Genomic DNA, 27,962 nt, shown 5'->3' with positions numbered 1-27,962 from the left:
AGCTGGAGGTGGGTTGTATGGTGCGGGCTTCCAAGGAATGGGACAAATCTGAAACCACTTTGGGCGCTCTCAGCTGCTGTGGTCAGACTTAAGTTAGAGCTAATGGTCAGGCTTAAGTTTTGCCATGGAAACAGCAGATTCCTGTGAGTTGGCACTATGGAAATGCCAGTGATGTGGTGGAACAGCGGGCCTCCCGTGCACCCCCAAAGCTCCACAGCAGTAGAGCTCGCTACCTCAAGAGGCTACTTTGTGTAATGTCCATAAACTTAACATTTTGTAAATCCCATGTAATTCAGTGGGATACTGTCTATAGAGTGCTTCCGTAGCACTGGAGAAAGGAATACAATTAAATACAATTAAACCGTAGGTCATAGGGTAGGAAGTGGTCTCAAGGAGCCCTCCCACAGTCCTAAGGTAGGGACAGTTCTACTCCAAAAACTTGATTGGTGACTGTCTCGCTAAAAGTCTCCAGGACTGGGATCTTGTGTCCCTACAGACAATGTCTCATAGTATCTTTATAGCTTTAACATAGAAAAGCTGCCATTTAAGCCTAATGTTTCTCTTATCCCCACAAGGCGGAGAGAACAGGTTTTCTGTTTTGTCTTTGTTGTTCCACAAAAGGCAAACCCAAGGGAAGTGTGGCACTGATCCCCGCACAATATGCTTTATTTCCCCATAATAAAAATTCACAAAGAGTTTAAAAAAACCAGAAAAACAAACATGCAAATGTGTGGAGCATGTTTTCAGTATGCACAACTTTATTTTCTAGTTAATGAATACAATTACTTTTAAAATGCAGCTTTTTAAAAGGGTAAAAAACTTAAAATATTCCAAATTTAATACCTGACGTGCAAAGACAGAATAGTAATACGCAAAATGCATACAAAAATATCACTTCTTCATTCTACTGGAAAAACATAAGCACATCTAGTTGCATTACATACAGATGTTTGAATTAGTACAAAATTGTATGGAATTTTAGCTTCATTGAGAAATCCATTATTTTGGTATCCTTTATTTTGATGGATACATAGACAGAATAACAAGCACATGCCCTGACCCACTGAGAAAGATATTTGAATGCCTTCTGCATGTTACCTCTTACCATTCTGTGTAACTGTAGGCTTTGTGTGAAATGCTGTTTTTCAGGAAAAGCTGAATATTTTGTGCCAGTTAAATTAAGAACAAATAAAACCATGCCTTTAAGAAATATGCAGGCCAAGAATAAGTGCATTGCATTGTGTTTTATCACAATTAATTCCAGATGAAATGTCATATTTGGAAAGGAAAGTGGAAGACTGTTGAATATTTGATTGTTTTTTCTAAGTACCAGTATGGACAAGAACTGGAGAAGGTTCAAAAAATAAGCCCACATTTCTTTCAAGTAAGAATCTATACTCAAACTTCACAGTGCAGATGTTCTCTCAAGGAAAAAAAAAAATACACTGCTATCATTTTTTATACCATCTTTTCCGTAGTATGTGTTCTGCATAAAGACTAGCTGAAAGCTCACTTATCAGTCCTAGGTAGAATATTTTACTTTTACTTTTTACATCAAATGTACATCCATTGTAGAAAAGCATATAGCTTCTGAGAAACATGTTACTGGCCTTGTCATTCATCGCTATGTGCGGTGTGTGCTGCCAACAGTGCTTTATATTCGGGTTGATCTATGCTGGGGCCGTGGCCTGATAGGAAAGTTTTGTCAGTAATGTGGGCGGAAGTGCCACGCTCCTGCGTTAGGCTGGTGAATGGATGGGGAGAGAATGAGGACAGGTTGCATTTGAAATGAGAAACTTCACTGACTGAAGTTTTTGCCTTAGTTAGAGAATACTGATGTCAGACTGGTGCTGTCACCTACTGTGTAAGACGCTGTCCAGCTGACTGAAGGTTACAGGAATTTTTTCACTGATTTTCATGGAGTTCCCTCAGGTCCCTAGGACAGAATAATTTATTTAGTGCTTAGCTTTTCACCTGAGATTTTCCATTAACATTATTTGCAGCAAAAAATCTTCTCTATGCAGTGTGATATAAGAAAATTTCTCTGACGTAATCAAATAAGGAGACAAATACGTGAACATACTGAAGCTAATTAGCCCACATTGTGAAACGTAAAGGGATTTTATACCTGGATATTTCTTTCTTACACTTTTGTTATTATCTGTTCCCTCACCATGCAGGGTTTTTTTTTTTTTCCATTTAAAAAATTAATGTAGTGCTAAAAAATTTAAGGTAACAGTCTGTTTGCCATAAAACACATTTCTTCATGAAAAGTAAGGACATTGATTTCCTGCATATCTATTTTACATAGTCCTAAAGTAAGGATTAAAGTTTTGCAGGTCATATCCTTTATCTTTTGTAAATTATTGCACTTGTGCATTGTGGACTGTCAAATGTAAAAGAACAGCAGCAGTCTGACGTAGAATATTAAAAGAAAAAATAGGCTATATAAAAATATGACTATTCATTAAACTAAATAAACTCCTATATTCCATTTAAAAAAACCCCCAAACCTCTATACTAGGTCACATTCTGACTTTCTTACTTGCACTCAGTAGCAGCCTGTTCTACAGATTCCATTCAGTACTTGAGGACTAAGGTTTTCCTTAATCTGATTTATGTCATGATTTACCTCTTGATGAAAGATACATAACTTAGCCAAAACAATCTTCTGTGTATGCTTCATTTTAGGGACAATCATTAATAGTAGTGCATGATTTGCTACAATGGGATTAAAATAGAACTAATGAACCCATATCCAAGGGTTTTTCCTATGAAACATCCTATTTGAAGTTTTATAGTAGTTCAGTGCTGTTTTCTGTTCTTCTGTTTCACCTGTTTCAGTTATCTAACAACCTGCAGCAATTTAAGGAATTGCTTGGAAAAAAGTGATCATGATGATACATTTTTCAAGACTTGTCAGCATGTATGCTCACAGAAATGTTATACAATGGCAAAGCCTTGGCTAGCTGGAACTCCTGCCCTCTCACTAGGCATTGTGCAAATACAGAACAAGATTTTGGTCTCTCCAACTCTCCTGGGCAGACCACAAAGCAGCTTTTCATCCTACACACACTGGTAAAAGTGTAATGCACCTTCTGCCTGGCTCGTCCCCAAACTGAGTACATCTTTTGTAATAGTCTTCTGGTTTTTTAAAATCAATATATCATATCGAAAAGTGCTTGCTGAATCAAGGTCCAGAATGTTTCTGGGATGTTAGCTAAAATTCGAAGATTTCTAGAGATCTGTATCATTCAGACAAACAATCAGGGTTTTCTTCAAGTGCAAAGATTGGTTCCATTGCAGAAAACACTTATATAGTACTGATGCATAAATATTGCTGTGAGTTCACAGGTAAGACAGTACCAGCAGTCCGTCTTCATGAAGCAAGTCTGCGCATAGCCTAGTGAAATGGTTTTCAAAAGGTGGAGAGAAACAGGCCATGGTTAGTTCTGAGTACACACCGCTTGGAAAAATAAAATGTTTGTGTATGTGTTAACTAAAAACTACCACGTTCAACCTGGCCTCAGTGAAAGTACGGAGAAAGTAACTGTTCTGAGGCAGCTGCCCTCTGACTTGTGTTTGCATCTGACAATTTGGTCAGGAAGCCACAGTTCTGAGGGTATTAGCTCTCATCTTCAAAACGTGGCTATGAAGGTGTAGCACAGAAACCTCCCAGAACACTCTCTGACCTTGGATCGGTAATTTTGTGTCTGGTGTCTTTTCTTATTTGATGACAATAATATCAATATCTAAGCAGTCCTGTGATTCTATTGATATTATTGTCATTAAATAAGAAAAGACGTACAGAGGAACTTTGCTGCAGCATTTTGCTAGAGCCTGACAGAAGGGTCACAGCATTTCCCCTGCCCCTTTCCGCTCCTGCTGCTGGAGCAGAGAGGCCAAGCACAGGGCACTACTTCACTGTAGATTGGGAATTAAGAACAGAGTTCTGACTAGTACCACAGTAGCATAATAGGAGGGACACAATAATCATGCCTTTACCTACATGGAGTGTTGTAATGCTTCCAAGGAATTGATGTATAGTTTAATCCATCTCAGGCTATAAAAGGGCATTTAGCCCAATCTCCTGTTTTCTGAATAAGTGGCCTGTGTGCTGCACTGTTATTTTAGCAGGAAGTGCTACTTTCTTTTCTGGCAGTATTCTCTAAATACAAAATACCAGGGTATTGCTTTAATGGACTTGTGGTGTTGCATGTTATGTTCAGTACAATGCTTCGCTGCACCTTCCTCTAAAATGTTCAGATTGTGCAAGGTGTCTGCTGTGTTGAAAGGAGGAATAAAGGGGGGAGGCTGACCACAATTTTGGATTCAGGTGCCTCAAGCCTTACCAAGTCTTTTAGGCACCTAACTCGTGTTTAGATCTATTTATAAGCCTGTGTAAAGCAAAAGTAGTCCTAAAGTGACAGAGATCAGGAGATGCTTATGCATATATAATTTACTACATTTTGAGAAAAGCTTGACTTCCTCCACTAAGCACTGACATTCAGATACGCAGGGAGAGTATTTATTTGTGGAGAAGGAAGGAAACTATTGAGGACTCAGTTCATCCGCCATACTGTCACAGCACGACTCAATGCTACAGGCAAAGGAGAAAGCCAGCAGTATTCTATAAGTAATAGACACATTCAGTTCTAAAGTGCATACCTCTTCCTGAACATCGAGTTCATCATCAGGCCGGCTCATTTCTGTGAATTCTATGGGTTCTTTAGACTCCTGCATGAGTGAAATCTTGGGAGAAAGAAATTAAGAAACGTGATTCTATGAAGAGTTATGCATTGTCCGTATCATTAAAATTGATTTGTTACTCTGAAGTACCTTAAGATAATTTCCACAACTTACAAGAGTCTGTTGTTTACTGTTCCTTGACAAAGCTGTTGTTTTAGTGCAGCTGAGAGGAACTTAAATGTTGAAAAGCTTTTGGTCCTGCCTCTCCTCAAATGACTAGTTACGGCTTTGTAAAAATAACAAAAGCAGAATCTGTCTCTAAACTGCTGTATAGCTTTGTCAAAATGTTAACCTCTACTGTAAGACAGTAGTATGCAAAAATTATAAAAAATATAAAGGTCCTATCCTAGTTATTTATCGGTAGTATTGATTTTAATTACTATTTATTCATAATACTGTAATAGTGATTGTTAGGGAAGGAATTGTGGTGAAAAGACAGGAGAACATTATACGGCCATTTTCCATCTTTAAACACTACAGAGTGTTCTGGTTATCTCAAAACCCACAGAAAACAACTAGGAAATGCACAGAGAAGGGCAGTAGGAATGAACACTAGCGTTGAACAGCTTCCACACACGCTCACACCAAGTAGAACAGGACTCTTCAGCTTTGATCAGAGGTATATGAAATTATTAATAGTCTTAGGAAAGGAAACAGGGAATGATTATTCATTGCAACTAGCAATCCAGAAATCCAACAGGCTTGAAACAAATGGGAAATATTTGTCATATAACACATTTAAAATTACAGAACCCATCTCCACAGGATAGTGTCAAGCTAAAACTTGGAAAGGGATTCCAAAAGGAGTATGACAGACACATCGAAGAAAACTCCGTCTGTGACGATTAAATGTAATTGTCCAAATGCAACCTTCAGCTGAGGAAGTTCTTAAGCTGCCAGTTGTCAAAAACTAGAAAATGTGTTTTAGGATGAAGTGTTCTCCATATGTCCTGTTTTTTGTGTTCTTTTCACTAACAAGATCCTGGGGTGGGCAGACCCTTCCTTTGATCTAGCAAAATATTAATGTACTACAGAAGCTGTCCAATTTACTAGACTTTACTTGTACTACAGCTTTATGTCTAGTTTTTGAACCTGCCATGCTGTAATGGAAATTGCAAGAAAGAATGCTAGATGATAGAAAGAAAGGAAATGTACTACTGGATATCCTTACCTTCTCAAGAATGGGATCCTGGTTGTCACTGTACGTCATTTGATTCCTTATGTAGAGCACAGCATCATGGACAGTCAAGAAGAATATGTCTTTTCTGACAATGTCATCAAAGAAGGCGCTCTGTTCCAGTTGAGATATAAGGTTGTCTGAATAAAAAAAAGTCATAACAGGTTAATACAATTTGAAGTAATTGAAGAATGCAATGTCAAAATACATGGTTGCAACTACCAGAAATCAACTGTACAGCCAAATCAATCAATCAGTCATAGCTTTGTCTTGACTTTTACTTTCCATATTTCCTCTAAACACCACCACTCTTTGTGTCCCACCACAGCCCACCATGTTTATCAGTGTGATAATTCACATTTTTATTAGAACAAATGCTCCCACAGACACATCTAGAGATCCCTTCTCATCCCTTCTCATCTTCATTTTATTCTTTGCATGAGTGGTAGAAATATTTGAATGTTTACCTTGATATGAAGCAAAGTATACTCTCACATCAATTCTCTCAAACTCTCTAATTATCTAAAAAAATAAAAGTTTGCAACAAGGACATAAATAAATGAAGTCTGTAAGGAGAAAATACATACATGTATATATGTCTATATATGTAACGTATAGGCACACACACACTTCTTTTGTTTCTGAGTGTCTTCATTCCAAATTGTGTGTTTCATTTATTCATCATAAATAAGGAACTTTGCTATACTTAAAAATCCAGTAGTTAAGTACCTGGTTGCTGAAGTGGCCTATCTTCGACTCTGTGAGTAGAACTATCAATTTTACACATACATACGTGGCTGCCTATTAAGGTTCTCATTCTGCTCTCGTAATATGAATAATCATGTCTCTTCAAGTGAGAACCACATGGGCCTGAGCAAGCTTTATTTCCCAATGTATGTGTGATATGATACAATCCTTCACTGGCACATGCAAATTTTTTTTACACAGATTTTTTCCCTCATGCAGTGCACCAGATGGCCCTGTTCTTGGATGAAAAAGCTGCATATGGAAAAAATCATGTCTGTGGACCCCTTATCTCTTTTGTCTCAGAAGCCGGAACTGAATTGAAACTAGGCAGAAAACTGAAGCAAGGCACAAGCATTCTTGTATTTCAGTTAGTTAAAAGGTGGGAGACTGGATTCTACCCCTGACTCCCTGGTGGGAGTCTTAGAATAGTATTTTCAGAGGTGACTGATAATTCCATCCCCTTCTGTTCATCGATAAACTAGTCTTGGTAATCTAAGATCTAGTTTATAGATAGGCTAAGCTGTCCCAACTGCCGAATGAAGTTAGTGAAAGCAGCAATCTGACCATAGGAAGTATCATAATAGACTAGAGACTGAACAATCTGGTCCTGCACACTTGTAACTGGGCACCAAAAAATAATGGCAATACTTGCCCTAATCTCTTCACCTCATTTCCCTCTCCCTAAACTAGCAATATTGTCTCATTACATACTGTGATGTTTGAAGAAGAATTAATGAATGTTGATGAAGTGCTTTTATATTAGCCACAGAAAATCCTATAAAGAAAAGAATAATTCTTCCTTCCTTCATAATTTAAATAATATGGAATGAATAAATAAATATTGTGGGTAATGACTGAAAAGTGATGTTAAGATGAAATTTTTACTACCTCTGTGTTGAGTGAGCATCATCCTGTGCCCAGATTAAAGTAGGAGGCATGTGGAAAGAAAATATATAGCTAAAATATTTCATAAGATATGCATACAAGGGGACCACATTTTGCAGTTCTAATTTTAAAGTACTTGACTTTCATACTGTTCTTTTAATGCATTTTATTTTTTTTCCACCTAAAATATGCACCCACCAATATTCTACCTCTTGCTGTATAAGTTTTGAAAGTATTGTACAACAATGGACTTTTAAAAACTCAGAAATTAACTTCAGCTAACAGCTCTTGATTTACATAGTACTGACTATTTTCATTTTCATGGAACACCAGAAAAAAAGTCCTTACCGTTTTTATTGATCTCACAGCTACAATATCCAAGAAGGTTACTGCTCCAAAATCAAGAATGAGACTGTGGATGGGCACCTTGGGGATGTTGACTTTGACTGGGAGGTCTGAATTCCAGTCCACCTGGATCTCTACTTCTTTGGTAGGAACTTGAAGATCTTCGTTGTCTTCAGGTTCTTCATCAGTCTCAAAAGCTTCATTATTAGTACCAGGCTCACTGATGATGCCATTCTAATGTGCAGATAATACATGGAATATATCATTTGATCATGGAGAAAGTTTTGGAGTTACAGGAAGTACTTCCCTGCGATAACTTCTGTTTCAGGAATGAATGAGACTGATACTTGTGACCAGTGCCCGCTGCTCCTGACCCCCAGTAATGTGGTTAGTATAACTAACACCATTTTATGAGGCGAGCAGCTGTTCCCTGTGACCAAGCAGGTGACATATTGCTTCCCTTTCCCCTCATTCTCAGGCCTTGAAGGGCCTGTGAATCAAATAGACAAACCAAACAGATTTCTTCTTGCCCTCCCAACCAGCCTCAAGATTCCTGGGTGCTAGGCTGATTACTCCCTTCCTTGCTGCCCTTGAAGGTCCCGGGCACTGGCCAGCCAGGTGTTGTTGATGGCCCCATCAGAGAACAGGGAAGCGTAACAGCACACAAAGCACTGTCCATAAAATCAAGTAGTTACGAGTCCTAAGTGGGGAATTCAGACCAGAACTCTGCTGGACAGTGAGCCCCGTGGCCAGGGATGCCTCCACCATTGTCTGCTTCATCTGAGTACTGAGTGACTCATCTTCTTTTATATGATTTTTGAGTCTAGATTATGATTATTGTATTGATACATCAAACCATGTATTAAGATATGACCCCATGTGCAGAGGGTTCAGGTGATTAGAAAATGTAAGTGATGTTACAAATTCTGTATTACACTACTTATACTACATTGATTTTGTTTGTAGAAATTCTGTGCCATTCTAATTATAAATTCTGTGCTATACTAATCATAAAATCCTGTTAAGAAAAATAAAGCTTTAACTGTAACTACAATTTAGTGCTGTCATCATTCTGCCAAGGATCCCTAAAAGAACCTGTCTGTCGCCTTAGTGTCAGGTGACAATACTGCATCCAAGAATTTAAAGAAAAACAAGATAGAGCACATAATTAAATCCTCCTCTGCAGTGTATTTCCTTTCCTCTTTTTTTCTTTGTTAAAAGAGCATCTTCCTGCAAAAGAAGGCTACTATCCAGAAAAATAAATACCTCAGAGCTACTCCCTCCCTCAATAGCTTTATTTCTAGGAGATATTTAAGACCAGTATTTTCAACTTTGAATTAGATTTACTATGTATGATAACATGGTAAAACGACTAGGTCAAAAGCTGGAGTGTCATATGCTCAGTTGAGCATTTAACTGCATCATTAATTGTGATATATACAGGAAATACTGCATCCTGCACTGAGCGCGATGAGAACAGAAAACCCATTTCTAACTTCCAGCTCTCGAGACTGAGTAGGTTGCCTGTACCTGTCCACTCCTATAAGCATTTGCACTGAAATGTACATTCCATACTCAGAGGAACATATGCTGCTTTCTTTAGAGAGGATGTGGAAGGCTATGTCTACCAGCCAACTGATACAGCTCACCTGTGCATAGGAAGCTGGATAAAAGGAATGTGTACACGTGAACAAGCCAGCACTTTCACTGCACAGAGACAATCTGAGGTGGTGAGGGGTAGAGGTAACATCAGGGAATCTCTTGTTTCCACTCCTGTTAACACTATGACTCTCACAGCTGCCTGAATCTGTGGGGTCTTTGGCAGGAGGTGTATTGCTCTGCTAAGTCTCCTGAAGGTCCCAGACTTATAGTAATAAGTCATGCTTTTCTATCTTTATTTTAAAGATGAGTACAGAGGAACTCATAATTAAGGCTAAAGTAATAAGGTACAACAGTAACCCTTTGAGAAAGAATAGAAAGGAAAAAATAAATCAGTTTACCTTAGTAGCTTTTAATTTCCCCTTCTTGATTAGCTTTTGTATCTTCCTCAGTGCTTTGAGTCTCTTGTTATATACCTTGACTGCATCAAATCCCACCTACAGGAAAAGGATCAAAATTATTTAATTTTACCTAGATATAATTCTGAGGAAATCTCAAAGGCAGTTAAGAAGCATCCAAACCCATCACATATCACCTACTGTGGATTTGAGGCTGTTTTTCAGTCCATCGATGTTAGCATAAAAAATTGGACTTGAAAACTTGAGAATCTTCACACCTTCTGGTTCCATAGCCTGTTGCCAAAGAATATAAGGTTAAGCAGAAGCAACCATATTTTGGCTAATAAGAAGCAGTTTAACTGTTTCAACAGTTCAACTCCGTATCTACTTCAAAAAAAATGGTGTATCTTTGCTGATAATTGAGGTGATTCCGTTTTGAGAGGCTTACAGCCTCAGCATGCAATATGGACCAACCATCTGGATCAAGATGAAGAATTTAATGCTGAAACTTGTTATCTTTGAGCACTCCACTTCCAAATTCAAGTTGTCCACAATATGCAAGGCACAACTTTGTCTTACACCAGCTTGTAGACTGAAGGGGAACAACTCAGCAATGACTTACATTTTTATAGTCCTTGACCTTCTTGTAGATGTCTGTGCCAGGAATGTTTCCGAAGCCACCCCATGAAGGACTAACAGAAACAAAAAGAAAAGACAGTGAAGGTAAACATCATACTTAGGCATTCACAGAATCAAAGGGATTGCCACATACAAACTCTCATAGACTCTTGTAGTCTGCTCTCTTCTGCTAAACTAGTAGCCTCATTGGAAAAGTGTTGTATCTTTGTTTTGTATCACTGTGCAAGGGGTTTTTTGAATTTGTAGTGAATGGTCCTTTTTAAAGACAAAGTACTTTGGTCTCAGCCTTGCTGCACCATTTTTATGTAGAGCTGAATGAATAACTTGTTCCATTTGTTTCCCAAACCAGAAAAATGTTTTAAAAGCAGATTGGTTTGGTTTGAATGAAAAAAACAATTTTTTTACTCTGAAAAGAAATTGATCACTTTTTTTTTTCATTTCAAATCAACTGAAACAACACATTTGCATTCTTTTCACATTACTTAAAACTTTTTGTTCAACACTTTTAATTTCAATTTCAGTCAATAACAAAACCAAAATATTTTGCAGCCTCCACATGTATTTTTAACAGTTGAAATAAATTGGTTTGAAGTTTGTAAAGCTCACCTCCCTTTTATATTTTAACTTCACAAATCAGAGTTGAATTTGGGAATGGTTTTTTTGAGGCTCTTCAAATTCCATTTTTTATAATCTACTGTTCTGTTACAACTTTTGCAAGGCTTTATTTTTGTGCATTTGCTGATAGTGCAACTATCCTTTGGTATTGCAGGTAACCATACTCTCTGGACTCCAGGCTAACGGAAAAGACTTATGTTGTATTTTCAGAGAAAAGATCGATGAAAAGTAACAAGATGGCCAAAGAAGATTCTGCAAAGCCACCTTTTCTCACCATTCCACTACCATATGTTCTCTGAGCAGCAACAAATCAGCCACAAGCACAAAATTTTGTCTTATCCTCATGCTTTCTCTTCCTCTTCTTTCACAGGCATACACGCAGTCTTGTATAAGCAATGAGTGAAAAGGTTATTGGCATGTGCAAGGTACTGTAGTAGTATTACAAAACTATAATGATCAATTAATTACAGAAGCCATTCATACATCTTTTTCTATTTGATCTGGAATGTTCCTGTCCCTTTCCAGAACTCAGCTATGAGGGTGCATAAATAACATATGGCTAAGTACCACCAGAGTACCCAACATGATACGGAAAAATTACTGATAAAATAATGCAGCTTCTTTTTTATCAATGTAATTAAATGATAGCACACAAAAAGTGTTTTGTTCTAAGGGATAGATTTTTTTCCATTTAAAAATTTTTGTAAACCCAGGCAGATTTTCTGCCACAAATCATCTTGTTTTTCAGCATATTATCTTCCCTTTTCATGGTATAACACTAACAATTATTTCTGATGCTGTATTACTTACAACTGAACTCTCAACACAACTGTCAGCAATCCAAACAAAAGGCCAGCAAGTAATCCCAAATCAAGTCCCAGAATGATGGATGCTACACATGTAAAAACCCAGATCATCTGGAGAGGAAATAACAAATGTAAATTCTCTTAATTATAACATATAACTCCTGGTCACACTACCGAATCACTAGATCAGACAATATGAGTAGCAGAAGAATTTAACTTTTGAGGTGATCGTAACACACTGGCAATTAGCTGACTTCCATACAAAAGTCTTCCTCTTCTTCCGAGATGCTTCTATCCATCACTATCTTTACTAGGCGTAGTTAGCTTTTTAGGAAATAAGTTTTTTTAACATAAGAACATTTTTCAAGGATCCAGTTACTTTGGTGAAATTAAAGGGGATGCAGTTAACCATTGCATTTTCTTCTTTCTGTTGGTGGCAGTCTTTGTTAATATTTCCTTAGAAAATGGAAGTAGTTTATTTTCCCAAGATGTAAAATACTGTAAGAAGCCCTACCTGCAGACATATAGAGAGGGAAGGGGGCTCCTCAGTGATATCTAAGAATGAGAACTGTTCCAAAGAGAGCTATTTCTAATTAACAGGTTGATGGCAGTCTCTAAAGTCTCCACTGAATACTCAGGCAGAACAGTTGAAGTGGGCTCCTCAGTTCCTCTCTATGTCACTGCCCAGGCAGAACACCCAGTGGACCCAATCATACAAAAAGCTGAGTGCCCACACTTCTCACTCAAGTCAGTGGGATCTTTTACCTATAAAGAGGACTAGTAAATGATTGACTAAAAAATTTCAGATCTACCTAAGGCAGGTACTGCCCAATGACACACGCTGTAAAATTTATGCATAGTAAGGACTGCAAGGAGAAAATACTTTCCATGCAATCTTCTCCTGCCCTGACAGCCACACTGAAGGTCTATTCCACAGAAAACACAGTGGGAGATGTGAACAAGAACCCTGAGATATGGTTATAGTGGTTCGTATATCCCTTAGCATGCCAAATGAATCCACATTCTAGCTTGGATTACTCTTGCTAAACCAATAAAACATATTTTCTGAGGACTACCTGAAATTTTCCAGGCAAATGGGATGCTAATGTTGTAACAACATAAATACATGTACATTAATTAAGAAAAGGTCAGTTTTTCTGACCCATTTAAACTGTGCAGATGATAAAAGCAGAATGGTAAAGGTGGCAACAGTCCATCTTTATTCTGATTTTCAAGCCATCTCAACACAAGATTGCTGTAAACTATGGTAATTGCTGTGAAGGAGTCATCACTGCACAGGAATACCATGATTGGCATCCTTACTGTGGGGTATAGGGAATTAAGAAGATAAGCAGAATACTATGTAAAACTCTAAACTGACCTCATGGCATTTGCATTTTGAGGATACACATAAAAGTTTCTGATGCTAACTCTACAAAATTCTGTGTATGTGGTAGTTAAGGGAAGCTTGGATGGCAATAAAAGGCAAAAAGAAAACCAGGAAAAAACATTTGGGAGAAAAGAAAAAAATAGGTTACTCACAGCATCCACTTTATTCTGTCTCCACAGACGGGGAACATCAAACACTTGCATGAACATCCCTTTCAAGTTAGCTATGACTACAGCTGCCAACACAGACTGTGAAGAAAAATGATGAAAAAGTGTTATCCAGAAGCAAAGATGCATATTAAGATAGTACTCAACATTATACACTATAAACCAGAGCCTTGTCTGGTATCAGTCACCATAGTTTAAACAGGGCTATTTATTAATCCTGCCCATCAAAGTTGAGCATTCGGATCTGATTGGTGCTGGTGGCTGTGCTGCAGAGGACAAGTACGGTACCTTTTGTAAGGGCTCTAGCAATTTCCCCAGCGCAACAATGGCAATCAAAACAATCCCAGCTGAGATTATACCGGCAACCTGTGAAGAACAGTATTTATAGGAAATGAACTTATTAAGACTCTATCTTATCTTTCTAGGATTACAAAGAAAAATGTACAAGTAGTTGCACATAACATTTCTTTAGGAACAAGGAGACCTGCCAAAATGCCATTCTGTTTAGGCGTATGTAGGCAATCATTATACACTTCAGCTATCACAGAGGAAATTCAATTAAGCAGGTAGTATAAACAACTGCACGCAAGGTAGTAGCTCTTGGTGCAGTTACATTGCATAGACAGATGAAAGGAGCAGAGCCTGTGTGTCAGCCAGAAAAGAGGCTGCTGGATAACCTGTAGTTCTCCACTGTTAAAAACTGCGAAGCTGTGGCACTGTAGAACAGAGTAGCATACTCAACATGAGAAAGATGGCACATGAGATGATGAATGGCCTATGGCAGAGCTGCTCAGGCCAGCACATGGGAGCTTAAATATCTCATAGGCAGCTGCAAGAGGATTTCCTCCCTCATCCTCCCTCATCCTACGGGGGCAAGCTCAGTCCCTTAATTGGGAATGAAATTCTGGGGAATTAGGCTTGAAGGATTTCTGACCCCTAATGTAACTCATGCTATCTAAAACGTGATTGCCCTCTTCTGGCATAGCTACAAAAGTGATTCACCACCAGAGCACAAGCTGCTAGCTAAGATACCTGTGGCTTTCTGTGTGCCAGCAAAACAATCATTGTAGGACTATTTTCATCCCATTGTGAAAGCTGTGCCCTGTATAAGATTAAATTTACCTGTGCACAGTACTAGTAAGAAAAGATTATTACCTGAGTCTTTCCACCAGTACTTTCTTGGACTGCAGTCCGTGAAAGAGCAGTAGTTGCAACAAAACAAGAAAAGGCACCTGAAAAAATGTTGCTGAACCCAAAGGCAATAAACTCCTGAAAGATAATTGGATGATGCTGTAAATGCAGATGCCTGAAGACAATTTTGCAATGGAGAATGACAATAGCTTCTACAGTAAGTAAGTAGCACCATAATATTGAGAAGAGTATGAATTAGTAATAGCTGTTAAATGTTTACACAAATTCCTTATATGCCAGTGTAACTACCTGTGTTTGGTGTACTCTCCCTAACATGGATGTACTCATCTTAGTATAAAGACATTTAAAGCTTATTTCCGTCAATGTTATCAAACCTAACGTTTCTAACAATTACACTGGTATAATTGCATCAACAAATGAGACTAGTATAAATTTAACTCCCAAGTATCATCAGCTAAACAAATAATTTTAATCAGTGCAACAGTGAGTTTAGACAAGCCTTTAATTAATGCAAAGCATTGTATTATTAGTAGAACTAATCAGGAACTTTGCAATAAAACACAGTTTCACTGAAAACTGCTAGTTTGTTGAGCCAGAAGTTTTTCACTCTGAACATCCCAATGAACTCATGCTGAGTCCCAGGCAGCGTTCTCATAGATTTGCCCCAGGGTCACAGATGCTGGCGCCTACTGATGCTGGTTGTTCTGCTCAAGTGACAAGGCCCCTGGGAGCTTTATGTCCTGGGATCTGGGCCATTCCTCTGCTGGGAAATGAGGCATTTGGGAGCTGCCTGCAACCCCATATAATTGACAGAAACATTGTTTTCACCAAGCTGACACAGTCACAGGAGCTTTTCACTCACTGCAAATTTTTAAAAATATAATTTGAGAATTGATTTTGACTCTCTCCCTTCTTTTCTCCAAAACGAAATTTCCTGTAAGCTTTTCATTAAGCTCCAACTACAAGAGCAGTATTTTAAATTCATGTTCTTTAACGGAACAGACCTAGATGATTCATGCCTAGTCCTGTGTAACAGCTGTGCTCTGCAAGAAAATGTTGGAAGTATAGTTCCTAGTGTTCTTAGGTCTTGATAATCTATGAATCTATGAAGACAATATAAACACTAGCAGATAATAGTATTGGCCTGTCCTTCAAAATTATTTTACTACCTGCCTTTACGATGTTATTTTAACTTCTCCAGTTCAAGTAAACTATTTGCCCATTATTCATGGCTGCATTTAACCCTTGCTATGTGTAAAATTCATAGCATAGTATTGAAAGGAAGGCACTTTGCTTTTATAGACAGTAATTCTCCTACTACAATATTTAATTAGTATCTTTGAAGCACATCAGTGCTGGCAGAACAGCATATTCAAAGAAAGAACAGCATAAACAGCACTTCCAGGAATATGTATTATTCATTCAGATTTATTAAAGTCAATGCATTTTAGGCAACTTTAAATCAAAGTGTTACCAGATATGAACTTTGTATATTGTAAAGTGACCAGCATGTTCAGAAGTGTAATTTCATTACATACTGCAAAACAGTGTTTCCAAAATAAAATTTTATGTAATCCATTAGCCCTAAAATAAAGGAGGACTCATTAAACAAAGTGCTTAGCTTATCTATTTATTGTAGTGAGTGTATTTTCTCATATGTTCAAAGGATAAAATTCAAAATTAGCATTGATGCAGGACAAGGAAGCTTTCTGACATTTTTCTCCCACGCTCATGGGCAAGTCACATAACCCCTGGTGAAGACACTGAACAACTGCAGGAATCCTCCAAGAGTTTGTCAATGCATAGCTCGTTTAATGTTCTAGCTATGCGCCTTTAGAAACCAATGGTTAACACAATGCAGCCACTTGGTGCGGGTAGTTATTCAAGTATGTTCATATGCTGGTAGGCAGTTACTTTTGTGAAGCTGCAGGACTTAGCTGTACAGTTACTAGTAGATTTATATTGATGTAACTGGTGTCATGCTGAAAAGTACAATAATTTACTCTGTAGGAATAAAATCATGCCTTAACTGAAAAGTTCAACTGATACAAATCCTGCAGGTAGACTAAGCCTAAATAAAGCAGTCTGGAGCAGCTTCTTAGCTTGATATTGTCTCCCCCCACCAACACCACACCTCAGAATATGCCTTACAAGTAGAAATGGAAAGCACGTTGCTAAAGCTGGCCATGTCAACTCGACATCACCAGAAAATTCCCCTATACAGTGCTTAGCTTTAATTACCTTTTCAGAGCTACTGCAGTCACTAAAGCAATACAGAAGGAATTAATTAGTATGAAAAGTCCATACTGAAGATCGAGCTCATCTCTATGTGGTAAATTTGTCAGGTAATATATAGCCATTTCAGCTATTTTTTTTTTCAATAGTTGAAAGAATTTCTCCTGTCAGACTTCAACTTTAGTCTGAAAAATGTGTGTGAATGATGTTTCTTTCATTTGGCTACGTAAGTCAACATGGAACAGATCTTACATTCATTATGTCTATAAAGTATTTTGGTTATACGTACCTGGTTTCCATCAATAGCATAGTCATACTTGGTTGCATATACTTTCCCCACAGATACGGCAACAGCATAAGCAACAATAGCAATGGAAAAGGAGGCTGTTATCATCTGGGAAAACAGGCTGACATCTGGAGGTGCAGGAGGCAAAAATCTAGCATTTAGAAAATATATTAGTGTTACCAACTTTGATCAAATTCTGTTCTTATTAGAATTGTCAAGGAGTCTGAGGCAGAGGCATACAGGTTGCTTGTAATATGAAGTGTAATGTTTCAAGTTAATAAAAAGGTGGAAACAGCCCATTGACATACAGAACACGCTTATCTAGCTCACCATAGCCCAAATCCTGATGCTATTAGTCAGCAACAAAGCTCCCATTGTTCTCAGCATGACTGAGATTTGGCCTTATGATAGCAAAGTGAAAAAGTACATTTTTTGAAGCATTGAATAAAGAATGTATTGACTAGTATGATGAATTATATAAATATGTTAATGACACTTCATACTATTGTTAACATACTTCTTCAGAAGATCTCAAAACCATTTTATCCCCTACTGTGTTTCCACAAATTTTAATTAATCAAGCCCTGAATACCAAATGGAATGTGAAGGTTACTACTGTGAAGTGCTCTGAATCTTTCAAGTGAAAGTCTCTACCAATGTAATCCTGAACATCTTTGCTCCTGTGACTATGAAGTGACAAGATCGATTGGGATCACAGTAGCTGCATGAATATGAGCCACAGTGAGATAACTCAGGTCTACTGAAATAAAATCTATGCAGAATTTAATTATTAAAAATCCTTTAAATTTTTTTTCATTTTCCATAGTCATACATTCACTTCATGAGCATGAAGCAAGTAATTCTCAGATGAACTTCATGAATCAGACATTCCTATGCCCATTTTACAGATGAAGGAAAGCTAGGCAACATATTTGGGTGGCACAATTGACAGAGCCAGAAGTAAAACTCCGGAAATCTCCAGCTCTGAGTTCTAAACTCAGGTTACACTTCTCAACATCTCTTTTATGTCTTTTCTTTTACCACTGTCATTTTCAGCCAATTAAAATAATACCTATTTCCGAGAAAACAAAAGCACTCACCCTCTTGGAATGCTCTTAACAATGCCTGCATTGTATTTTTTTTCCAAGTCAGCAGCATATGAAATGCCAGTGGCTACTATTGTCTGTAATAAAATAAAACAACAGTTTTAATACTTAAGAAGAGTTCTTGCCTTCCTGTAGCTAGCCCCATCTATTTTATCTGTTATCAGTTTTTGTTATGCTCCTTTGCTTACCACAATAACTTCTATTGGTATAGGTATAGGTATCTTGTGTTTGAATCGATCGTTTATTTCTTTAACTACCATGCAGACAAAAATGGTGAGGAGTCCAGCAATAAGATCTGCAATGTTGGTGGTACCAATTTTTTCAAATGTTTCAATAAGAGTCTGAAAAATAAAAATGACAACATAAAACATGCCCATGTCCACTTGAAGGATGTGAAAATACTCATGAGAAGATCCAGATGCATGGGTGTTTGGAAGAGGCTGAGTTACTACTTTGTTCAGGCCTGGAGGAGCCTGAGGATAATGTACTGTCAAGGTGCTACAGAATCAGTGAATGGATTTAATGATGAATTTAAGTGAAAAAACGTAACTGCAAGAATTGTCCACACAGCGGGCTTCTGCTTCCTGATTTTTAGGAAATTAATACTAAGTAAGAAGAGCTAAACCCCTAGATGTGTTTAACCTCTACCTGTTCTTGGAACAAGGAAGGGAAGATCTATAGCTTCTTCACTTCGTCCAAATACCAAGAGAGATCCCCATTTTGCTATTCAAAAAACAGCTAGCAGACCCATGGGCAAAACTCTGGTTCACTATGTGCCCAGTACACATGGTCTGTGGACGACATGTTTCCTATTTCTGCTGTTGACATCCAGAGAATCAATATGAACATGTGGGTCCTGCCAGACCATGGAGAATCCTATGCTTGAGAGAAGCAGTCACCTTACCTTACTGTATATTAACCCTCCCAGCAGTTCAGTCCCAGGCTGGAGGACACTCACAACTGGGCTGCAATAGGCAGCTCCCTTCTCTACCCTTGCTACACCCTTGCTTGGTCTTACTGTTTATTGCAAACAAGTGTACAGAGGAAACATGAAGGGCTGATTACAGAAAAGCTACAATTCTCCTCTGTCCTCCTCCTAGGCATCAGGGTAATTCTCACTTGCCCCCAGTCTCCAAGAAAATTTAATTAGTCCATGCATAGTGAAGCAGCTTTAACAGAATGATCTCGTAGAAAAGAGGTTAAAAACAGACTTCTTGCATCCTGGTTAGCTCCCCAAACACTGAGCTGTCAGTTTAAAGGCAAGGGGAGGGTTGCAGCAGCAGTACCACTACTACCATTCTGAAAAGACTCTGGTTTTGAAATAAAATGTCTAAGTAAGTGCTTAATAAGCTATGTTTTCTAAACTACAGAAGAAGCCTTCCTGAAACACTGAATCAGATGCCTTTCTTTGGGTGACTGAAGCCATTTCTTGCCCATCATACAGATTACCAGGGATGCCATTCTTACTGACCATCTCTTCCACTGCCCCACTTCACAGGGGAACAGTAACTTCCTGACTTTGGGTTGTGGACTCTGCTAATGTTGGATGCTTAATGTTGCAGTTTGTTAAACACCACTTCTGAAGCAAGTCCAAAACTTGCTGAAGCTGACACAGCAAGTCACTGGTTGAGCAGACCAAAAATCACAATTTCTTTGCTCTACACACATCTGCAAACACATTGACTTGGCTCACCTGTAAGAACACAGAAGCTTTGAGCTTTAACCTAAAAAGCTGGCATTCCACTCAGGCTTGCAGGAGCTGGAAGAACCATGTAACTCCTTTTCAAAAATACTTTCTACTAAATGTATCACCCATCAATAAACATAAAAAATAGAGATAGAAAAACCTGCTGGATTAATGACCTGACAAGTCTGCTCTAAGGTTTATTAGATAGTAATTTGTCTCATCTAACTTTCTAACTTGTGTTCTGAGGGAAAGAATTTTCATTAATTCTGAAAAGGCCCATAACATAATACTAATAATGCTAATCTAGATGTCTAATGTATTTTTGCTAGTCTGGTTGCCTGAACTGGCATGAAAAATCTGTAAATACATTTTTGTGTGTGTGTGTGTGTGTGTGTAGAACAGCCTCTTTTAGAAACCTGTTATTCTAATGTGAAGTGCTATGGAAGATCTAAAATACTATGAATCTGAATAATTTCATGCTGAAGTCAGTGACAAAACTCAATAATTTTCCTGGGGAAGGAGACTTTTCTGTAATATGAGACCTCTATTTCTGTAATCCAGCCAAGACATTTCTCCATTTGATCATTTTCTCTAAGATCAACAAATGGAATTGTAACAACAACATTTAGCCTCACCTCAGCTAACCAGTAGGTACCTGGCCAAAGGGTGGGAATCCACATCCTTCTTTAGGTATTCACAAGTATGGCCACAGTGTGGAAAGGAGAACAATGCCCTTTTTACCAGAATGACCTGCTGGTTTAAGAGTAAAGAGGCTTGGGAACCATCAGCTTTGGGAGATGACCTGACAGTGTTAAGAAATAACGAAATGTCCTTCACAATAAGCCAGAAAACAAGAGGTGGGACAGAAAGTAGTCTCCAGAAGTGACAAACTAGAGAAGAACTGTATTGCTGGATAATTACATTTAAATTTTATGTGAAAAACTGCTCTGCCTGAAAAAAGACTTCAAGATGGCAATTAGACTTTCTGTCTGGGGAACCCCAAAAGCAGCTACTTACAGCTCCACAGCTATAAACGAACACCTGCAGATCTTCATGAGAGTGAGAACTAAAGAATGCCCTATACTTACCACCATATATATGAACCATTCCTGTATGAAATGTAAGCAGAATGTAAACAATTATATAAACATTCTGGCATAAAACCAAAATAAATCAGAAGGGCATACTTACATATATTATGGAAAGGACACCATTATAGTTTTTAGTTGAAACATTTAGGACTATTTTCAATTGTGACACAAGCACTTGAAAAGCAGCTGCAGTTGTGAATCCCCGAACTAGTGGATCTGCAAGGTACCTCACAATGAAACCAATCTGAAGGACTCCAAATATTACCTGGAAAAATCATGAAGAATACTAGCTTGCTAAACAACAAAAAGGTGCACTTTTATTTGATGATTTCTTATGCTTTGTTCTTTTCTCTTTGTTGGTACAGAGTCTTAGGACTGTCTTCCCCCATTGCAGCCTAGTGTAGCTTAATATCATGCCATTCAAGGAAATAAAGGAGACCTGAAGAAATGTGTGAAAGGATGCTCCAGGATATGCACCCTTAGCACTTAGTTTCATGCAGGTCTCTTGGTCTGCAATCACTGGGCTATTCTGTTGTCTGTGCTCCCAGTCATGCTGCCACAGACTCTGCCCAGGATAAAAGAAGAATAAACCCCCAAAAGCTCTTCAGAGTTTGAGATGTCTTTCCTTCAATTTTATGGTTTACTACAGGAAAGTGTCTCATTGCCCTAGTAGGTATTTCCATGCCATATGTTTTCCCATTAAAATGAAAGCAATATCAACCCTGTGCCTTCAAGCCAACTATTTTACCTGTAAAATTCCAACCAGAAATGTGAGGGTACTAGCAATCAGCACTCTCTGTGCATCTCTGGACTGAGTGTCTATCAGTATCCCAGTACCATTAGTCCCTGTAGCATTACTGCCATCTATGAGAAAATTATCATCAGGGGCCATGTTCAATACAACAGATCCCACCATCAAACTGACTACAGGGAATGGACCTGTAATGACAAACAGAACACACTGAAGTTTAATATATATCAAAAAGAAGCATTTATCAGATTAGACAAGCAAATTCCAAATCAGAAAATCCGCTTCATATTTTAGCTGGGTTACATTAGTAGTATTAGGGGGCTGGGAGCCACAGGCACTGCAAACATGACACAAAGATATAATTCCTTCCTTAATAACTTAGTGTCCATACAGGTGCTGTTTCATGCTTTGCTTAAGCCAACTTAGGGCTATACCAAGGCAAAAAAGGGCAACATGTTCCAACCATCTCCAGCACCACAACCAGACAAAACAGATCACTGATCCAGCTGAAAGCAACCTTTTTTTCCCCTTTTTTTCTTTTCTTTTTTTTTTTTTTTCTTTTTTTTTTTTGTCATGGTTACTTTTCAGCTGATCCAGATTGCCACACAGTTGCATGGTCAGGAATCCCAACACCACAGTGGTGGCAGGAACATGCACCAAGGGGTAGGACCACATCTTTTGACAGTAGTGTGGTATTATATTGGCTAAAGATGACTGAAACTATATTTTGGGGAAGATGCAGAGAGAGTAAGTGATCATTGTGTCAGCAACACACAATCTAAAAGTAACCACATTTGTTGCAGTTATTTACTAAAATTATGCAGAAAAGGAAAATGAGACAAAATGTCTTGAAGGCTAAGTTAATTTTACAGACACCTTAGAGGACACTTCATGAATAAGAGTATCGGAGAAAGCATAAAAAGGAGCATTTGATAATGTAGGGAGTAGGAATGTCAACATAAGTAGAGGTGACAGCTCAGACCTGGATAGCAAATGTGAGCTGCTAGGTAGGGTAGGAAAAAGCTAACAAAGTGGAGAGAACATACAGAAGTATTTGATGCAGCAGAGAAGAAAGCTGGTGAAAAATTGTAATATCATGCCACAGCTGTGGGAGGGGAAAACAATCTATTCTTAGTAGCTATGAACAAGGAAACACTGTATTTTGTTAGAATGAAGAAAAAGAAACTTCGGTGATCGAGCTGTAACATGAATTTTAAATGTGAGAACTGACAGGAAATAAACCCCATATTTTAAAGAAAGTATTCAGAAGGAATCAACAAGGTTTACCCATAGCCTTGATGTGAGGACCTAGAGCGAGGCTGGAGTGGACACACAGGTTCTGGGTCTCCACGACAGGCAAGAAGATGAAACTGTCCACAGTGATCAAAAAAGGATGCAGCAAGGAAGGCTTGTAGAGAAGACTAAGAGCTCTGTTTTAGCCATCTTGAGCTTTAGCTGATAGACAAAATGTCTGTTCATGCTGCCTACTGAGGCCTTGATCTTGCAATTTCTTGCACAGAGTGTAGTCAAAGACAAGATTTAAACTTCAGCATAAATGCAAGCAAAAAGCATGCATGGGCACAACTGAAGTTAGCTATTAAGCACAATTGCCTGGACAGAGAAGAAATAAGCCTGAAGTCCTGCAAACCGACCAATATTAATATTCAGTACAACCAATTTGGTTCAGAAAGTAGTTATCTTGAATGAAATATGGATGTTCACAGTAAGGATTAACATAATGTAATAGATCATTCACTGTAACTTGAATACATGCAGTTACCAACTGAGATGTGCCTTGATGTTCCCAGGAAAAAGTATGTCAAGATGGGAAAAAAGGCAGAATAGAGACCATATCCGACAGGAACTGCAACCAGCAAAGCATATGCCAAACCTGAAATGACAGATCATCAAAATGTCAGATTTAAAATCTCTCAACAAACTACTGTCTTGTCTAGAATAGACTTTCAGAAAGATTTACTCCTTTTGTCCAGATACAATATATAACATATTTTGTCTGTAAATCAGTTGCAAGCACATATGTGAGTATGAATGACTATAAATGATTATATATCCCACACTGGTAGTTGGATGAATAAGTACTGAAAGATGTTCCTACATTTGTATAGGTAGCATAAAACATAGGCTCAGATGTGGAGTTTAAGTGGGGGAACACTGTTGCAAAAGTGAATGGTCTGCCCCTTGAGAGAAAAGAGGGATATGTGAAGTGTCCTACTTATGGATAGAAATTTCAAGCACAGATTATGAATTATTGCACTACAAATATGTTTCAGCCCTTCTGAAAATCAAGCCACTTCTTTTAGGCTTATAAAATTAAATACCAAAAGTAAGTCATACAGATTTGAGAGTTTTGATCGTTACCATCATCTTCCTTTTTACACCTGTGCAAGCAATCAAATCCAAAAAACAACAATGGGAAAAAAACCCTAAAACCAAAGAATATTTCCTTTCAGAGCCTGGTTAGCTCTCACTGCAGAGTGTACTCTTCTCCTTCAAAGATACCACAAAAACATATCAGAGTTCAAAACAATTGAAGTCCTGGTCATACTACTCTGACCAGGGGGAGGACTGCATGCAACATACACAGTTGCTGGGAGTGAGGAACTGCAGGCACTTCAAGATCCCAGAAGCCTCTTTTTTGGCAACCATTTTGGCCAATTTTCCCTGTATCATGATTTAGAATTCTAGAGTTATTATATTTTTTTAAAATTACAACTAGATTTAGATTTACACTAATTTGTTTTTTAAATTTTTTTAAATACATGGGGAGATGAGAGAGCAAACACTGTATTTCAGAAACCAGTTTTACAAGTGCAATCTAAGTGCAATCTAACTGTGAGAAAATCAGGCCCCACTGTAAAAAATGGAAATGTGGGGGTTACAGTAAGAGGATAATAGCTGTTATAAGTCATATGAAAAGCCCATCCATCCCAGTTCATTTTAAAAAGGCAGTGGAATCCTGTGACCGCAGCACTACCTTCGGCAGTGATCTTCCAGCTCTGACACAGACTCTCTGCAGGACTGCAGACAAATCACTTTGTTATTCCTTAGGTCACCCTCTGCTTGGGGCAGCAGTTTGTAACACTTCTTTTCTGCCAATCTGTGCCTTCCTAGCATGCTCCAAAGGAACAGACAGGAGGGAATACTTGTGGCTAATTGGGAATGCACAAATGGCTTTCCTTGTTCCCAGTGCGAATCTTTGCCCCTGCTGCAAACACTTAAATTCCATTGAGGAAAAATGTGGGGTTGACACAGCTAGCTTAACTTCCTCCGGTCCTGAAAAATTGTGAAAATAGTGTAAGAACACCATTGAGATGAAAGAAATTAATGTGCTGGATTGTGTTGGGGTTACAGCTAGTCTTGTCTTTGAAAGTGGACCCTATCAGCTGCCTCAGGCAGAAGAATAGTTCTGCCCTTTAAGTATTCCTTAAGTAGCTTATTTTAATTATTTTCTGCTTATTTCTGCCACTTTTCTATTTGTTCATCTACTGAACGCTTTCCTAATAAATGGGATAAGGATATAAGGAAAAGTTAATATTGCAACCCATGTGCTGTAAGTATCCATCAAGTTTATAAATTTTTTTAATGTGAATATGCCATCAACTCTGTGAGGGTGCTTTTCTGCAGATGCCTGAACAGTCTTATGGGCCAAATTTGAAAGGAGAGTAATTATCAAGGTTGCATTATTTTGGTGCAATAACTAGATTTTTCTAGGCAGCTGTAGGAGAGCTATAGGCTCAGATAACCAAGAAAGAGAAATAAGACCACATGACCTATCTGATTTATCACAATGTAATTAAAATTTTCAATACCACAATGAATACTCTTTGAGGAAAAGGCTCAGGAAAAAAGTTAAATACATCTTGATAGCACATCAAAGGAAATTTAAATCTTCTAGCCAAGCAGAGAAAAAAGGAATAAATTAAACCCATCAATAATTCAATGCAAAATAATACCTAATATCTAGTATTAAATAACAAGTCTCAGATTTGTAATTCCATCTGCATAACATCCCCGAGTTCAGCCGGCTCCCTTATAGAAACGCCCTCGAGAACGGAAGGCCGACATGCCTGGCTTTACCTTGCAAGGTGGCGACGAGGCCGGTGCTGATCCCCGAGATGATATCGCTTATCAGCCACTCTTTCACCCGGTAGTTGGGCAGCCACTCCAGGATGGGCAGAAAGGACTTGGCAACCTGAAAGGCCCTTTTTCTTGAACATCTGTGAGAGAACAAGTGATAAGCATACCCCACGAGGCTGCAACTGGGAAGCCCCCACCAACCCCAAGCTGACAGACAGCTGGGGCAATGCACATGTTAAGAGGCAGAGATTGACATGGTTGTGTCTTCCAGACAAGGATGGGGCATGTATTGGTGTCAAAAGTGCTGTCTCCTGAAGGGAGCACCCTATGGCCAACTGCATCCGGGCTCTTCGCTATGAAGGGAAGCAAGGATCAGTCTATCGACAGACTGACGGGTTTTGGGCTGCTTTATTCATCGGCGGATGGAGTTTATTGGCGCAGGGACAGCGCGTCCCCCGACACCCTCCGCCTCCCCTCACTACTCCCCCGCGGGCCGGGCGCGCCCCGCTGCCAGCGCCTGACGGAACCCCCCCGGGGGCCGCCACTCACCTGCAGGCCACCTGCGCCCGTTCGCGGAGCGTGGGCGGCAGCGGCGGTCGCCGCTCGTTCTCCTCCTGGAAGCTCGCCTCGCTGTAGATGGGCCGCGCCACCACGTAGTGGCTGAGCTCCGCCAGCGGCTCCTCCGCCCGCTCGCCCGCTGCCATGGCCCCGCCTGAGGCGGAGGGCAGAGAGCCGCGCCCGCGTCGGCACCCCCTGGCGGCCCGCCGCCCGCGCCGCCGGCTCCCCCGGCCGCCCGCCGCCCCTCAGTCCGGGGCGCGGCTCGGCCCCGCGGCGCAGAGCTGTCCGCGTCCTGAAGCGGCGGCTCAGGCGGGGCCCCCGACGCCGGCCCGGCCACCGACGGCTCTACCTGCTCCCGCACCCGCTCTCCGGTGTGGGGCAGGGCGAGCCGGCCCCGCCGCAGCGGCATTTATACGGCCGGTTGCGGCCGGGCGCTTTATTTACGGGGAAACGGAGAGACCCGGCTCCGGGCTGGCCCGGGCGACGCCTCCGTCCGCCCTCCCCCTCCGGCCCCGGTGGCCCCCTCGCAAGCCCTGCCCCGGGCCGGCGCTCCCCGGAGCGACCCTCCCAGCCCCGCGGCGGCCCTCCGTCGGTCCGTTCCCCCCCCGCCCCCCCCACTCCCTCCCCCGGCACCTCCCGTCCCCTCGGGGCCGGGGACTGCATTTCAAAGCCGGCCGCCCGGCAGGCATGCTGCCCAGGAACAGCGCGGCATGAGGGTCGTTGTCGGGGAGAATGACTCTCAGCGTGTGGAGCGGGGCTCCCTGCACGCACAGGAACCCCTCCGCAGGTGGATGGTCTCGTTCCCACTCACCACCTGCCCTGAGGAGCCATCTGCCCAAGGGCGGCCTGTGAAAGCACTTGTTGTTAAGACGAGCCTGAGGGGACAAGATAGCATTAGCTGCTCCACGCACTGCTTGGCCCACATGGAAACCTCTGAGTTTCCAAAGCCGTGCTGCATCCCATGATCTGAGCTTTGAGAACCAGCTCCATGCAGAGATACAAACGCCTAATAAACTGCATCTACTCCGAACCGTCCCTGGGCTCGCCCGGTCACCTCAGCGTGAAGAAGTGGTTCAGAGCCTACAGGCTCTTTGCATCACACCTGAAGTAACAGGAGGGCGCTTGGGGCTGCAGCTTCTAGTTTGCCCAAAGAGGGTTGGATGGAATGAACTCCTTGGCAGCCCTGCTGTAATTTAGGATTAGAGATAAGACTGGGGCTGAAAAACTCAACCCTGCATGTGAAATACTGCTGGCTACATTGCAGCTCTTCCATGTTACATACGGACAACCTATCAAAGACCTTGTAGGAGTGAAGTGAAGCATGTGTCCTCCTGTGTTGGTTTTGCGTGGCAAGGTTTTGGTAGCGGGGGGGCTACAGGGGTGGCTTCTGTGAGAAGCTGCTAGAAGCTTCCCCTGTGTCTGACAGAGCCAATGCCAGCCGGCTCCAAGACAGACCCGCCGCTGGCCAAGGCCAAGCCAAT

The 27,962-nt window shown here is 40.1% G+C and overlaps 1 protein-coding gene across 1 annotated transcript; it reads right to left on the bottom strand.

The window, feature by feature from the left end:
- Positions 1-729: 729 nt before the first annotated feature.
- SLC26A4 (solute carrier family 26 member 4) lies at positions 730-26,764 on the bottom strand. The gene is made up of 20 exons (XM_075741799.1): positions 26,473-26,764; positions 25,924-26,063; positions 23,606-23,716; positions 21,823-22,013; positions 21,175-21,339; positions 18,485-18,637; positions 18,291-18,373; positions 17,194-17,341; positions 14,673-14,786; positions 13,806-13,883; positions 13,503-13,598; positions 11,965-12,071; positions 10,523-10,592; positions 10,102-10,194; positions 9,904-9,999; positions 7,907-8,137; positions 6,394-6,448; positions 5,921-6,066; positions 4,669-4,752; positions 730-3,403 (listed from the first exon to the last, which is right to left on the bottom strand). Exons 1-20 carry the CDS (start codon positions 26,625-26,627, stop codon positions 3,380-3,382), a joined length of 2,340 nt encoding a protein of 779 aa, XP_075597914.1. The 5' UTR covers positions 26,628-26,764; the 3' UTR covers positions 730-3,379.
- Between the last annotated feature and the right edge of the window lie 1,198 nt (positions 26,765-27,962).

Source organism: Balearica regulorum, chromosome 1, assembly GCF_011004875.1.
Source record: "Balearica regulorum gibbericeps isolate bBalReg1 chromosome 1, bBalReg1.pri, whole genome shotgun sequence".
Lineage (NCBI taxonomy): Eukaryota > Metazoa > Chordata > Aves > Gruiformes > Gruidae > Balearica > Balearica regulorum.
This window is presented reverse-complemented; position numbering and strand designations above follow the sequence as displayed.

Bases quoted from the DNA above. Each gene is read 5' to 3' on its own strand.
- SLC26A4 (XM_075741799.1), bottom strand. From the start codon at position 26,627: ATGGCAGCGGGCGAGCGGGCGGAGGAGCCGCTGGCGGAGCTCAGCCAC. The intron at 14,787-17,193 runs GTACGTATAACC...ATTATCTTTCAG, and splicing joins ATGCTATTGATGGAAACCAG to GAGTTTATTGCCTTTGGGTT. The intron at 10,195-10,522 runs GTAAGTCATTGC...CTTTGGCAACAG, and splicing joins AGGTCAAGGACTATAAAAAT to GCTATGGAACCAGAAGGTGT.